A 17,046-nucleotide genomic window follows, 5' to 3' on the forward strand; every position below is an offset into this window, starting at 1 on the left:
TCTTTGAATATGGGAATGAAGGGGAAACTTTGGAAGTCCTTATCTATGAAACCCAAGAGCCTACAAACCCACCCTCATAAACCTTCAGTCTCATTACGTTATGAAGGGAGATCAAATGTACCACGTATACTTAGCAGCCCCAACACCGCGGGCCATAGACGTGAATTGGATGACAAAGAGACCACCCATACAGTGCTATGATTTTGCGAGACCTCATCAAGTGGCTGATTGTCCTAACAGGAAGGGAATGACAAGTACCTCTGCAGGTGCTCTTGCCATGACCCCATTGTGTGTAGGGTGTGGTATTGATCACATGTATAAGTATTATCCGCCTAAGACCGGGAATGATGGGAAAGGCTCATGAAGGTAATCTGAGTACCATCCTTAACCTGCTGAGTGTTAGAGATAGTTTCATCCAAGCAGTCCCTCTCAACGTTATAACAAGACTACAAAAACTGATAGAGAGCTAACACATGCTGCTGTAGAGGCATCAACCTTGCAAGACTAGGGCCAAGAAAGAGCCCTTGAACAAGCATGAGCGATTAGGTGCTCAAGAAAGAAATCCACAAAGATCAGCAAGGGTGAAAGATGGGTGGTTATCAAAAGCGATTCTAAAGACGGCACTACAACTCATGCATCGACTTCTTCATCATAAGATAATGATTTTCTACATGTTGCTTCCTGAACCAGTGAACCTATTAACACGCACCAACTATCAAAAAATCTCACTAAATATCTTAACCCCATTGTGAGGGAAAGGAGAAACTTTTGGCAGCCCAAGAGTTGGTCAGGGAATGCCAAGCATAAATAGAAGATGAGCCTCCTACTACCTACCTTGAGCCATGTCCATTGGTCTCAAACCTGAGACCCAACGAAGAAGCTCAGGTATATCCTAGAGAGCTTCCATACAAACCACCCCCACAAAGGCTAACAGAAGCAGCAGCTTCCACTTCAGCAGCTACCCCCCAACAGGAAACAGGGTGGCCGAATATATTAGAAACCTGGGAGATGACCATTTTAGGGAAAGGAGCACATAAACTCAATGTAGCCTTGCCAATAACCTTCAATGTCCGCTAAGTTATAGCAATCTTGGATGGAGGAGCAGGTGTGAGCATTGTTACAAAACAATGCTGGGAAAAATGGGGAGCACTCGCCTTCGATGACACCACTTTACTGGTTAGACTTGCTAATGGAGCCACAACTAGACCCATTAGTCTACTAAGGGATCTTAACATTAAGATCCTGGGAACTACTTACCATCGCCACACCTTCATGGTGATGAATTTCGAACATCAGCTAGTCTCTTTACGATTGCATCCTTGGTAGACCATTCATGAGAGAGTAAAAAATGATTCATGATTGGGATATCGACAATATATACATTTGGCAAAAAGATCTAACAGTCAAGATCAATCTATGCACATGGAAGGTCCACCCCATGAACGGCAGACCATTTGCAGAGGACTTTGACACAACGATGTGATCCACTGCAGTCCACCTGTGCCAAACATGCCATAAGACACTTGAAGATGAAAGGGAGAGTGAGGGATGTGCATCACTTCCAGAGCCCGAAGACTCTGAGAATTGGATGCATATGACATTTTGTTTAGATGCACTGACCAGTACAAGGTTTTCTCTACGGTCGACGGGCAATAGATTACATCGCTATACATACTCAATTCATTATACCTGCCCAATGCCACCACCCAGGAACTTGAACATGCTATTAGAGAAAAGCCATCAGGGGATACACACTCCTATAGAACGCACAAGCGTGAGGGATTCCCTGGGCCAAAACGATAGGTCTTCCTAGATGATTCAGACACCCAACTGGTTGAAGTATGTGGAAGCTGTGGAAGCACATGACCACTTCAATGAAATGTGAAAAAAAGGAGTTTGTCAATAGATCTCTTTTGATCCACTCTACCTTTCCACACAGATAGCAGAACCCACTAAACCCAAACCAGACTCAGAAGCTTTTCTGCTTAGCGCACAAAGCACGCAACAAGAAGCTAGCACAAACTGAAAAGGAAGCTAAAAGGCTAGTGTCAATAAAGAAAGTGCTAAAGCTGAAGAGACCAAAAAAGTGCCTAAATATTTCAAGACCTTCTAGATGGCCGACTGATTTGTCCAATATGATTCAGCTCAAAGGTCTAATAGTGGGCAACCAGGGACCGCTTATGATGGTCTAGCTAAGGTCAAGGAGATAAATTTGACAGGCCAATGTATATTGGTGAAGACCTCTCTATAGAGGAAGAGACCAAGCTTATCGCTATACTGAATTCTAGGATTTCTTTGCTTGGAAGTACATGGACATGAAAGGTGTACCTCCATAAGTGGACATGAAAGGTGTACCTCCATAAGTGGTCCAACATACCATTCCAATGGTTGATGGAGCCAGGCCGCGGGGGCGTATCCGATGAACCCTAAATACTCCAAGATGGTCTGCAAATAGATCGAGAGACTTATTGATGTTGGATTCATCTATGAAATCGAGCTTACAGAGTGGGTATCACCTATTGTGATAGTGCCCAAGAAGAATGGAAAAGTCAAAGGGTGCGTAGACCTTAAAAATGTCAATGCCGCTACCATTAGGGACCATTGTCTCTTACCTTTCACTGAACATGTGCTAGAACGAGTACCAGGAAAGGAAGCTTAAAGCTTCCTTGACGGATTCTCTGGATACAATCAGGTGCTGATGGATCCCAAAAACCAACACAAAACAGCCTTTGCCACCAAATTGGGCACATACGCTTATCGAGTCATGCCCTTTGGGCCTCAAAACCCTCCAACGTCTTATGTGTATGGCTTACAACAAGGAATATCTTAGGAAATTCCTTTAGGTCTTCATGGATGACCTTTGTGTCAATTCCTCCTGGAAGGACCACCTTGCATGTTTGCGTAAAGTGCAGGCTATACCGTATCTCGTTGAACCCCCTCAAATGCCAATTTTGGGTTCTGCATGGAATGATCCTGGGACACATTGTGTCCAGGCAAGGAATCTCTACTGTGATGACAGCAAAGTGTGGCTCATCCTAGAGCTGCCGCCACCCCCAAACTTCAAAGGAGTCCAACACTTTATGGGAAATGTTGGCTACTATCGGTGATTCATTTTTATGTACGCTGATATTGCTCGACCTCTTTACGGACTCCTCATTATCTTCGAGTGGACTGATGAATGCCAACGGGCTTACACTATGCTCAAAAAATCCTTGGCAAGTGCTTCAATTCTCAGATCCCAAAATTGGGACATCATCTTTCATGTCCACATGGACGCATCAGTTTTTGCTATAGGATGTGTTCTGGCCCCCAACCAACTAGGAGAACACAAGATGGATTTCCCCATCAGTTTTGCAAGCCGCTAACTCAATGAAGCTGAGAGGAACTACACTACAACTGAGAGAGAGGGATTAGCCATGGTCTATACTGTTAAGAATTTCCACCACTATCTTTTGGCGACTAAGTTTGTTTTCTTTGTAGACCACCGAGCCCTCTTGTACTTGGTAAATAAGCCTTGTATGACAGGAAGAATCACCCAGTGGTGGCTGCTTATACTACTTGAGTTTTACTTCACCGTTACGATGAGGAAAGACTCTCAGCATATGTCCTCATAGACCACATGTCGAGGATCCCCAATGGTGAACAGCCGGTGGGAGTAGATGATGATTTACCAGATGCTGCCCTATTCCAACTATGCTTGATTCCTGAATGGGGCGAGGAGGTGGCACATTTCTTAGCCAATGGCTTACCTATAGATCCCCTCCTCAACAAAGACTATCCATTTCTTAATCAAACAACTATTGTAAGGCCAACTTTATAAGCAGGGGAAAGATAGAATCCTAAGACACTGTGTCTAGGAAGATGAGTATGTCTTGCTCCTTGAATAGGTTGACTCTGCCTGTGTTGGGGGAAACTTTGCAGCAAATATCACTACTCTCGTAAGGTACAACTGAGTTATGGTGGCCCACTCTAATGGCTAATGCTGCAAAATACATCAAACGATGTGACGAGTGCCAGCATACAACAATTCCCTGCTTTAAGGGGACCACACACCCCTGAGCCCAATTGTGTCTTTACAACCCTTTGAGAAATGGGGCATAGATTTCATTGGATCTATTAATTCGGCAGCCAAATATACTCAAGCGTGATACATAATAGCTACCACGGATTATTGCACCAAGTGGGTAGAAGCTCGTGCAACCTGTAAGGCCGATTCTAGATTGATTGCTAAATTCCTTTATGAATTAGTCTCATCAACGCTTCGACTTCCCCCTCGATCTCATCAGCGACAATGGGACGACACACTTGATTAATGAGGTAATCCAATTCATCCTGCAAGAGTTACTTGTCACTCACAAGAAGTCCTCCCCCTATTACCCATAAGCAAATAGCCAAGCACAAAGCACGAACAAAATCATGTGTGCCATTCTAACTAAAACCGTGGAGGCCAGTTGCACGATTGGGAAGAACAAAAGTTGCCAGTTGCACTTTGGGCATATAGACCTTCTTACAAGGCAGCAACCAATGCTACCCCCTTCAGTTTAACCTATGATATTGAAGCAATCATGCCTATGGAGTTCTTAGTCCCTAGCTTACATGTTGCAGTGCAAGAAAAGCTCATTGGAAACGTCTTAGTAGGCTATCGCCTATTCAAGCTTGAGAGCTTGATGAAACACACCTTTTGGTAGTATACAGCATGATTGTTGAGAAGTTAAGGCGTAAACAATGGTTTGATGAGACCAGCTTAAGAATAAACAAATGAATGAGGGTGACATGGTCCTCTTATTCAGTACCAAGGCACATAAAAAGAAGCTTAAGCTCAGAGGCCAAGGACCATTCCTAGTCACACCGAGATAACACCACAAGGCGTAGTGTACATTAAAATGCTAGATGGTGTGGAAATGGCTAGTTACTTCAATGGAAGCAAACTTAAACGCTACTACGGCCCTCTCATGGAGGCCACCTTAAAAGCTATCCCCCCCATAAAAAACAGTGAAAGAAAGACCATGAGGATATGAAACGAGCTGCACAACAAGAGGCCAAATAAAGGCAAGCTAAGCTTAGGCAGAGACATATCATGGTTAATATGGCCCAAGTGGTCTACCTTGAAGAGGAAGATTGGGAGTTGAAGCCTGCTTGGCCGTGGTTAGGAAATGACCACCCCGACAAGCTTTGTGCAAAAACTAGCTCTTGTTGATACAGGGGCTAGTTATAATTTGATGTCCTATGAAACTTGGTGTTCCCTTGAGGAACCCTCACTCAAAGAGACCCCTGCCATCGTTACAACTGTGGCATCACAACATGTTCATTGCGTAGGCACAATCACACTTTTGTTCCACATTGGAAATAATCCCTTGGAAGGGAAGTTCTACGTGATGCTTGTAGGAATTATGTGAAGAGATACTCCTTGGAAGGGGTTGGACGGGATGACATAACCGGTACAACATCAACCCGCATGTGCGGAAGGCGACCCTACAACTCACTTCTGGCCAAGTTACTATCGTCATGATGGACAAAGAGCCCATCATATCCTTAGCTTTCCCATGCCAAGCACTTCCCATTTCACCATCCACCATCATTCTAGCACCTCACCCCTATCAATCCATCCCCCCAAAAAAGAGGCCACTTCTCATTCCAACCACATCAATGTTTCCCACACCCTCGCCACCACGGCGATCAGCAGAGCAACCCACTCATACATTGTTACCTCACCAATTGCTGCCCCACTAAACCAAACTAACCAAACTAACACTACTAACAAACGTCACATGGTTCACCATTTTGACTTTGGGTACCTAAAAAGCTTCTCGCAGCATAGGGTTATTATGAGGGTGAATCTAAATTGTGGATCCCCAAAATATCCAACCATCCCCTTCATCCACAGACAACCAAAGCTCCTTGTCCCCCACATCAGCAACACATTCTCCAACCCACAAGCATACAAAATACATGATAAACACAGGCTCAAGCACTCCCCATGGAGTTCCAACCCTCAATCGAACCCTTGACTATACCCAAAACCAACTCTTCGGTGGATCCCCAAACCTCTCCTAATGAGCCCAACACTTCTACAAGGGCAATCATCATATTTGGATCACCAAATATCCCCAACCTCAACTTCCACCTCGTGTCACTCAGCAGTCCCCTACCCTTCAATGGAAACTGAAGGCGACATCCGTTGTAAAGACTACCCAGGAAAAAGGGAAGCAAAAGCTTCATAGTGACACTACAACATCCATGCTACCACTGACAAAGTTAATTACTGATATACCTTCAACCTCAGCAACACCCCCACCTATCATTGTGAGGCTGCAACAACAGAGTACCACAATGCCATCATCAGCTTAGGTTCTTTCAGTCTCTGGTACTTCCTTACCAACCACCTTAGAATCCCTCAAGGAAGTGATACCCACTACCTTGCCATCGCCTAATTGGAATTGACTCCTTATTTTGGTGAATTGGGCACGTAGTCAATACAAAACCCACAATGGGGTGTTGGGAGCATAGCCTTTGTGTACAAAACCCGCAATGGGGTGTTGGGAGCATAGCCTTTGTGTACAAAACCTATTTCAGGGTGCCCACCAAAAAAAAATAAAAATTGTAAGTTAAATGCCACAGGCATTCCACATTTGGCCACGGCCATTCCTTTGCAGGTTCTGAAGTGCCATGGCCGTTTAGAACTGCCTCGGCTGTTCCAACCTACCCAGGAATTGCCATGCCCGTTCATTCAGTCGGTGCATCTTATCATTGTAGTACTGACAAATACTGCAAGCAAGCACTATAAATGGATGATTCCTGATCCTTGCAAAGGATAGCTGTCGATTGTATCACTTTCTATTTTGGATTGATATAAGTAATACCGTTCTTTTTTGTTATCTCTCTCTTGTGTATTCATCTTCCTGTTATGCCTCTGTGTATTTCAAATCTGTTTCATATGTTATGATCGTTAAAGTTATATGTTAAGGTATCATTTTTTTACACACATTGTTTACTAAGCAATCGGCTCGGTAGTGTTCAATGATCTGTGTGCAGTGTTTGTTTTGTGCTAGATCCGTATTTGTCTTGTGTATGCTGTGTGCATAAACAGTGAATCTCAGTTGGTTGCTACAAGAATAATCAATCATATTCCCCCACCAACATGTATATGAAGACATCTACTATAAGTTTAGTGTGCCTTTGGAGCTTCTTTCATACAATGGACCAAGATTTAGAGGGGATCTCATGACTCAGTTGTGTGCTAAGTTGAGAATTGAACATAAGTACACTATTCCTTATTATCCTCGGTGTAATGGGATGAATGAAAGATTTAATAGTGAACTTATGAAGATGTTGACCAAGATCATGGAAGGTTATGGTGGCAAAACTTGGGATTTGGAGTTGCCTAGTGCTTTGTGGGCTTACAGGGTTGCAATCAAAGGAACCAGGTTTTCTCCTTTTCATTTGGTGTTTGGAAAGGAGGCTTTGCTACCTGTAGGAGTGGAGATACCAACAATAAAGGTACTGATGAAACAAGAAGTAGGTAGTAATGCCTTACAACAAAGATTTTTGTATTTGCAAGAACTACAACTTGACAAAGTTCAAGATTTTGAACATTATTCTTAAGTGTTGCTTAGAAATAAAGAGAGGTTTAATCTCACAGGAAGTCAAAGATAAACGTATTAAGAGGTGGAATCTTGTTCTTAGATATAACAACAAGCTGGATAGTACTTTTCAAACCAAATTCCAAATCAAGTGGGAAGGACCATTTTGTGTGATAGAAAAATTCAAAAATGGAACTTATCAACTTGCATATCTAGATGGGAAGTGGCATAAGAAGAAAGTAGATGGGTATAGGTTAAATGAGTACATAGCTCCTCTTATGACCATAATAAAAGATGAGTTGTTTTGGGGCCAGGTTGTAGATGGAGATTTTTTTCAAGAAGAAGAAGTAGGAGATTTTGGCATGTGTACTCTATTCTCTGTTGCTGAGCATGAATGCTCTAGTAGTTTGGGGGGAAGGAAAAATATGTAATGCTAAAACAATAAATCAAAAAAGCATGTATATATGTACATAACTTTGGAGTTTGTGTGTCAAGCAATGATGATTGGTTTGCACTTAGGGTAGGTGTGACAGCATGGTTGTTCATCACAGTAGAGGGGATTGTGCTTTGAGATGCATCACTACATTTTGTATATACAGCATTATGCATAGTGTGGGGGAACATCACAACTCATGTGATGATGATGTATTTGGTTAGGGGTTTTTCTTGAGTTAAGGGTTGGCCAAGATAACCAAAGTGTGGGTGGCATTAAGGCATAACATTTGGTTTATTAATAAGGGTAATATATAATAGTGTGATGATGATGTATTTGGTTAGGGGTTTTTCTTGAGTTAAGGGTTGGCCAAGATAACCAAAGTGTGGGTGGCATTAAGGCATAACATTTGGTTTATTAATAAGGGTAATATATAATAGTTGTTGACCATGTACTTTAGATATTATACAAAGGTAGTTGAAGGTTTTTTTTATTAAGATATTTAATACCTTAAATATTAGCATCATGTTGAAGGCGAGCGACGAACGAGCAAAGGTTAAGGAGCTGGTCGCTAGAGGGGAGCTTCAAATTGCCAAGAAGAAGCATCCAAAAAGGAAATAGCAGGTATATGGGTATAGCATGTGAAAGGTGATGCCACCGACGTCTGAGCCTGTGATGTGCAGAATGGAAGGCCTGTGATGTGCAGAATGGAAGGCATGTGAAAGAACCGACGTTCATGACTGTTAGAGGCCCATTAAATCAATTATAATTATGATTGTAAAAATAATTATGATCGTTAAAATATTTCACATCAATTGGATTGGGGACTCATTGTTCATAGAAAATTCGCAATCAGTGACAACGATCTCGCAAATATTTGAAGCTCACTTAGAAAAGTAAAAAGGGGAGCATTGTGAACCTTTTGAACCTTTTGTAGAAACCCCTCATGTACATTCTTCGACAACTTTCAAGTTTGTTGCTTAAGACACACCAAAAAGTAGATTAGAAAGAAAATTTCCAAAGTCCTGAGATTTTTCCAAATTCTCCAATATGGTCATTAAGGTTAACTCCACCTCTTTAAGAGTTGCACCTGAGGGCAAATAGGAGAAGGACAAGTGTAAGGTTAGGTCCACATTACCACTATCAAATAATATACACCTTGGATACCATAATATTAAATTCCTCTTGCAGCTTTGGAAATTGGAAGCTGTAATTTTAATTGGTACGTGTACGTTGTGAGTGAGGGGTGAGTCCTTTTATTTTGTTTTCTCCCTCTTTTGTTCTCATGGTGCCCACCACGCCGCACGTTTTGTGGCTTCTTCGATGAACGATGCCTTCCTGCTGGCCTAAGGCAAGCCGTGTCCCATCTCTGCTTTTTGGTTGGTTGGTGTTTACTTGTATTCTCTGTTTTTTTAAAAAAAATTTCTTGCATGTTATTTGAGCATACATGACCCTGCACGATGGCGAATGTGGTTGTATTCTTTGTTTATATATATATAAAAAAAACAATCTTGCAGAAATTGTAATTAGTATGGTCTCTAGTGTGGTGATTACTTGTAGTATTCTCTGATATTTTGCTTGCCTACATCCTACAGGATGCCCAATCTGGTAGGTGTTTACTTGTATTCTCTTTTTTTAAACCTTTTCTTACATGTTATTTAAGCATACATGACCCTGCATGATGCGAATCTGGTTGTATTCCGTGTTTTTTTTAATTTTCTTGCATGTTAATGTTATTTAGAATATATATGTAGGGTCATTTTTACAAATAAAGAGAGCCCTGTAGGTTGAGTGTGTATCGCATTAGGGTTTCTCTTATTAAGGGCGTTACTTGTATTCTCTGATATTTTGCTTGCCATTTGAGCATACTTGCAACAATCGGTCCGATCTCCGGTGGTGATTATTTAATTTTCTTGCTTGCCATTTGAGAATACATGCACATGCAATTGGTTCGGTCATGATTATTATGCTTTTAAGCTTTGATTTTTTCTCTTCTTGATTGCCATTTGAGCATACATGGCACATGCAATCGGTCACCAGTGTTGAATCTTTGATATTTATTTGGTAATAAATGTAATGCTTAATCAGTTTTTCTTGCTTGCCATTTGAGTATACATGGCACATGCAATCAGTCTCACTAGTATTGTTATTTATTTCTTTGGGGTAATAAATGTTATGCTTAATTAGTTTTCTAAGTTTCTTGTAGTTATTTAAATGTTAAATAAGATGTCTTTTATCTAAATATCTTTTATTGTCTTGTATCATAAATAGAAATGTAAAAGAACTTTCATTTTCATTTTGCAAACATGTAGGATAGAATGGCATACAAGTAGTCTACTCTTCTATGCTTGCATGGTTTTAATCATGTCATTGAGCCACCTAAGAAAAGGCTGAAAAGAGGCAAGAAAGAATCTTGTCCTGGTGGTAGCAGTGCCATCAATATTTTCTCAGAGGATGCCTCTAGCAATACTCAGGAGGAAGAAGTGCAAAGAATTAAAAATGCATGTACCTTGTGGAATGATGCATGGAATGTGACCTTTTAATGGGCTCACTTTGATGTTAATAGTGGGCATGTCTTTTGTACAATACATAAAAAAATGAAAAAAATGTAGAAGTGAGTTTGGTACTTGTGGGTCGGTTAATATTTAACTAAGTGCAATTAGAGTACATGCAACTTCAAATCAGCACAGGTTGGCAGCATATTCTATAAATTATGGAATATAAGCATTGAAAAGTGATATTCAACAACAATAGGGGGATGTAGATCAATGGGTTTTAAATATTTTCCAAGGATCTTATTATATAGAAAAAGAAGACCTTGCCTTCTTCAGTAAATTTTCATCTTTGCTAGATTTGTTATCTTTGTGTGGTGACTGTTTAGTCTCTTAGGAAAGATCTATATCAAAATGACAAGGCTATTGGTTTGTTTGCTTCCTACATAAGTGAATCTCTTTGCAACAATGTGATTCTAAATGTGAAGCAGCCTCCTTTCTTTGGTATATTGGTAGATGAATCTACTTACATTTTCGTTGTCGAACATTTGATAGTCTATGCAAATTATATGCTTGATTATGAGCCACATACCTCTTTCTTGGGGTTACTTGAAGTTGTGGATCACTCAGCAAAAGGATTGCAATGTACTCTTGATGAATTCTTGGATGAACATGGGCTTGATTGTTCTAAGTTAGTTAGCTTTGGATTAGATGGTAGATTAGTAATGACATGTTCGATTAATGGCCTAGCTACTTTGATGAGAAAAACAAGAGTCCACTTATGATTGCCATTCATTGTGTTGTCCATAGAACACACCTATGTGTGTCTTATGATTTTAAAGAGAGTCCAAATGCTAGATGTATATATGGATTCAACTTTGAATGAGATTGCTAGTTTTTTTAGAAAAAGCTCTAAAAGGTTTGTGAGACTTGCACATTTGCAAGAGGAGCTTGATTGTTCCACAGCTTCAAATGGAAAATATCTATATATTAAGGTGGTTAAGTAGACACAAAGTTCTGGTGAATACGTCTAAAGTTTTGGAACCTCTTGTCTTATGCATAAAAGAGAAGAATGGAAAGTTATACAAGATGATTGCAAACTTCAAATTCATTATATGTTACATTTCTTGGCTGATATGCTTGAACATCTTGCCACTCTATCACTTGTTTTTCAAAAATGCTTTGTGGATGTGACAAGAATTTCTAGTTTGATAGATTCCAAAATTGCAGTGTTAGATGTCGAGTTTTGTGCAGCACCTTTAGATATTAACTTGAATATGCAAGGACATGATGGTTATGGCTTTCCGTCCATTCTTGAATATGGGGGACAACATGGTTGGTTATGGATGTTGTGCAAGGTAATGAAGGGGGACATATATTATGATGTTAGAGCAGAGCGATGTGCTATTGGTAGTGATTTGGTTGAAGCTCTTGACTTCCAAACAGAGCAATGTGCTATTGGCAGTGATTTGGCCGAAGCTCTTGACTTCTAAATAGAGCTTTGTTTAGAAATAAAAGACCATTTGAAAACCAGGTTGGTGACTCTCATTGTGCGAACATTTAGCATTCTTGCTCTTGGGTTTCCTCCTACGAAAGAGTTGAAAATCTTTGGGAGTATTGAATTAGATGCCTTGGTGAAGTACTATGGAAATACAGTCACATTAGAAGATGGTACGCAAGTTGATGCTATGATGGATGAGAGATTATTAAGGAGAGAGTTCCATGTCTTCAAGGTTCAAGGTGCTTCAGATTGGAAAGGAAAGTCTCTCAAGGACACATGGAGTTTGATTGGAAGAAGTGAAGTGTGGCATTGCAAGTATCTTATCTTTGGCTCAAATTACAATGCTATGATCTTCTAGTACTGTTGTTTGTGAGGGAATTTAGCTTTCAAAACATTCTAAAAAATAAGCTTAGAAATCATTTGGAGACAGGATATTCTCATGCGGATTTCCATTGAAGGACCACCTCTCCTGTCTTTTGATTTCACAGATGTGGTCATGGAGAGATGGAGAAAAGACTTCAAGACATGTGTACACTCCTATAGCTTAAGAAGGCTTATATTTTATGCTGACGTTGTGGATAGAGCATATGTATTTGCGATTACTACAGGTAAGTCTATGGCTACTATTGTTTTTAGACAGTTACTGTTATGGAAAGGTTCCATGCCGTTTTTTGAATGGGTATTACCTAGTGCAAAGGTGCAATTGTGAACAGGTTTATGCTCTTGTTTTGGATAGTTGTTTCTCTAATGTAGTTGTGGATAGCTATGCAGTTTTGTTGCTATTATGGATAGCTTTTATATGTAGCTTTGTTGCTGTTAGTTGAAAGCCTTTATACCCTTGCTACTATTTTGGTGTATAGCTACTATGGAAACGAAAGACTTCTTTTGGAAATATGAAAAAACTTGTTGCTATTATGGAAAGCAAAGAGTCATCATCAAGATATATATGTAATGGCCAAATTTGCCCATAGCACACATGGGAATGTAGAAAATAAAAAGTTGGAACATTTTGTAATCCTTACATCTGACCACCTTGAGTAGCCCAAAGATTTGGCACCAAGGGGGGTGTTGAGAAATGTGGTGCCAAAGAGCACAAGGAAGAAAGGTAGGAAGTGAGTCACATGAATAAGAGAAGAAGCATGCACAAGGAATAGATTAAGGGTCTAATATCAAAGGTTGATTTGTATGGTCACTTGTAAAAGGTGAAGTCAATGGTCAAAAAGGTGACACATGGAAAGCACAAGGTTACACTTGTAGTATGAGCATTAATGAACACATGGTTGGCACTAGGGTACACAAAAAGCATGGATTGGAGTCCTTCCCAAGACTATAAATATGGGTGTACTATGGACCTTGATTATTGTAATGAGATTATTGAGTTTATGTCATTATTGTGTAATAGCTTAATATCTAGCATAATCTTATATTAGTATTTTTCTTAATCTTCATAATGGATTTGATTACCTTCTATGAGCCGCCCTGGATCCATGATTTTTAACAAGTATGGGTCTGTGGAGTTGATCTTTTTGAGAGAATTCTCCAAGGTTCCGGTTGTCTTCTCTCTCTCTCTCTCTCTCTCTCTCTCTCTCTCTCTCTCTCTATGAGTTGGTGCTGAGACGGATATGTGTGTAAGGGAGGGGTTTAGGAGAGACAGAGACAGAGAGAGGGGTAACGTGGGAGAGCTAGGGGCAAAGAGGGGTTAAATAATTAATCGGGTGAAGGAGCACCCGATCAATTGTTTAATATAGGCATAGAATGTAAACACTTGTATACATGTCACATGGAGTAGGTACTTATGGCATCCAAATGCCACATAATAAAGTAGTGTTCCATTGGTAAAACACTTGTATACATGTCACATGGAGTAGATACTTATAGCATGAGTAGACAATTTGGAAAAAATCTCATTCCCATTTGAAAAATGGGATCAAGGTGAACCTATCCAAGATTTTGTCAAAAGCCCTTCATATGACATATCATTGGAAAGATATGTAAGAGTAGAATCTAAATCTATAATCTCTGACAAATTTAGAGTTAATTTGCTCAAGATATGACCAAAACTATATTAAAAAAGTTGATTCTCAAAGTGAGATTTTATTTTGGTAAAACACTTGTTTTACATGTCACATATGGAGTAATAGTTATAGCATAAGTAGGAGTAGGTACTAATGGCATCCAAATGCCACATAAGGTAGTGTTCCCTGGTAAAACATAAGTAGGAATAGGTACTTATTGAAATGACGGATACATAACATGAGACAACAATATCCGGACGGAATCTCTGCCACAGTGAAGATCGAGCAATCACTGCGCGCAGTCGGGGTGGGCGAGCAGGTAGGCCTCCAAATCCTTGAAGCCGACGGGAGCCACCTCCTTGAGAGCCAGAGGGACGTGGGGCTGATGCTTCTCGGAGAGAGCCTCGTATTCAAAGGACCAGTGCACCACGCAGGTGCCGGGCTGGGCCCCTTCCTTGACATGCATGGTGAACTTGTAGTGCTTGACGAGGACGCCCAGGAAGCCGCCTTCCACCACCACCGCCGTTAGCTTGAGGGACTCGTGATCCACCTCCTCCAGCTTCTCCTTGATGTACAGCACCACGTGCTCCGGGTGCTTCTCCTTGGAGATCTTCTCGGCGTAGCCTAATAATAAATAAATAAATTATGACCCAAATTTCACATCAAATTGGGTTGGGGAGCTGCCTAATGCACAAGAGTTTATAAATAATGCTTACTCTTCTGGAAGTGGATGGTTCTCACGGAGCCCGCCTTGAAGCCGCTCCCCTCGTACTCCACGCCCGCGATCACGTGCGGCACAGCCTTGGGCAGGCAGTTGTGGGCGTCCTCAAAGGCCGCCCGCCACATCCTCTTGGCCGACACTTTGCACTCCACCTTGTCGCTGCACACCTCGATGGCCATAGCTGCTGCTGCTGCTGCTAATTGCTACTGCTAAATACACCTTGCTGCTTATTTCTTCTCATGCAAGTGGGTTCTTAAGGCTTGCCACATGGTTGTGCCATCTCAATAACAATTTCTTCATGTCTAGAGTTATTATTTCAATGTTGTTCCCGTCACTCCTAGGAATGCTATGTTGCACTTCTAAGTTCTAAAGTTTTTAAAATTTCCAAATATGTAGTTAATCTACCCTTGCATCTTCCCCTTTTAGCATGAGCAAGTCATGAGGCCTTGGAGCACATGTTGTCCATTGCCTATGAGTAGCCCAACATGAGAGAGAGAGAGAGAGAGAGAGAGAGAGAGAGAGAGACGGCCTCATAAAATAACTTTTACTTTATCTTGTATCATAATAAGAAATGTAAATAGGATGTCTTTTATCTAAATATCTTTTATTTTGTCTTGTATCCTAAATAGAAATGTAAAAGAACTTTCATTTTCATTTTGCAAACATGTAGGATAGAATATGGCATACAAGTAGTCTAGTCTCCTTCAGCCACCTAAGAAAAGGTCAAAAAGAGGCAAGGAAGAATCTTGTCCTTTTGGTAGCAGTGCCATCAAAATTTTCTTACAGGATGCCTCTAGAAATACTGAAGAGGAAGAAGTGCAAAGAATTAAAAATGCATGTACCTTATGGAATGATGTATGGAATGTGACCTTAATCACTTTGATGCTAATAGTGGACATATCCTACGTAGCATTATATGGGTCATATAATGGATTTAGTACGAATAACACGGGTTATTCATCGTTTTCTCGTTTAAATAGATGAATAACATTTTTTATTTTGATCAAAAAATATCGATCTATAATTTATCGATGGATAATTTATCGATCGCGATAATATATCAATCGAAAGCAATATCAAACGATAATATATCGATCGATAAATTATCTATCAAAAAATTGGCTTTATAAGCAACCGAAAGCTTATTCGATCGATTATCTTTTCAAAAGCTTTGTGAGAGAGAGAGTGATTAGAGAGAGAGAGAGGGAGAGAAAGTGATTAGAGTGCAGGTTTAGGGTGATTAGGAGGTAATTTGTTTGATTCTTTTTTTCTTTCTTTTGTTTTTCTTTTTATGCTTTAAAAAAAAAGCTAGTTGTGTTCACTCTAGCGCCCGTATGGGGTAGTTGTGACCATTCTAGTTAAACAATAATAGTTATTTAAGCTTACTGTGTTTACTCTAGTCTTGACCAGTTGTGTCCACTTTTAAGTTCGATTTACAGAAAGCCACTTACTTTGTCCACTCTGGTCTTTAGCGAGTAGTTGTGTCCACTTTAAGTTATCATCAGAGAAAGCCACTTACTGTGTCCACTCTGGTCTTTACCGACCAGTTGTGTCCACTTTAAGTTATCATCAGAGAAAGCCACTTACTGTGTCCACTCTGGTCTTACCGACCAACTGTGTCCACTTTAGGTTATTTTCACACAGAGCCAATTACTCTATCCACTCTGGTCTTCTTCATTGACCAGTTGTGTCCACTTTAATTTTTCCTCACGCAAAGCGACTTATTGTGTCCACTCTGGTCTTTACCGACCAGTTGTGTTCACTTTAAGTTCACTGTATAGGATCCCTTATGGTGTCCACTGTAAGGTTAGGTATGCCAAACTAAAAGATTAGGCATGTTGACCTATAGTTTAGGTTCATGGGTCATACGTTGTGTCATGTGATCAATTGTACATCATCTATAATTTTTATATTGTGCGATAAAATTATATACAATGTTGCTTGAAAAAAAAAATCATGTGATGAAATTAATGTTTAAAATTTATCATGTGATTAATTGAAGTCTTTTACATTTTGTAGATCATGGCTGAGTCAATTAACAGGCCTCAATGAAAACACCTTTCAAAGACTATTTGCATGTATTTAATAAACATGCTTGAAGATGAGCTTAGATCATGTTTTGATCCAAAGAGGAAAGAGATTTTGAGAGCATGGTAGGTGAAGTTAGCAATAGGGCGTTTAAAGCTCTTTGAGAGACTTACGCAATTTTTGAGAACCAAGTTGACTTGCTAACATTAGGCAAGATCCACATAGAGTTTCTTTGCCAGAAACCAGGATGTAGAAGAATCACCTAGTTGGTCTAGG

At 40.3% G+C, this 17,046-nt stretch overlaps 1 protein-coding gene across 1 annotated transcript; it reads right to left on the reverse strand.

Annotated features, from left to right (window-relative positions):
- Positions 1-14,071: 14,071 nt before the first annotated feature.
- Positions 14,072-14,948, reverse strand: LOC147613797 (pathogenesis-related protein 1-like). Its single transcript, XM_086781217.1, has 2 exons — positions 14,738-14,948; positions 14,072-14,645 (listed from the first exon to the last, which is right to left on the reverse strand). Exons 1-2 carry the CDS (start codon positions 14,919-14,921, stop codon positions 14,311-14,313), a joined length of 519 nt encoding a protein of 172 aa, XP_086637343.1. The 5' UTR covers positions 14,922-14,948; the 3' UTR covers positions 14,072-14,310.
- Positions 14,949-17,046: the final 2,098 nt, after the last annotated feature.

The sequence above is a fragment of the Cibotium barometz genome, chromosome 43 (assembly GCF_041138505.1).
Source record: "Cibotium barometz isolate CiBa-2024 chromosome 43, ASM4113850v1, whole genome shotgun sequence".
Taxonomy (NCBI): Eukaryota; Viridiplantae; Streptophyta; class Polypodiopsida; order Cyatheales; family Cibotiaceae; genus Cibotium; species Cibotium barometz.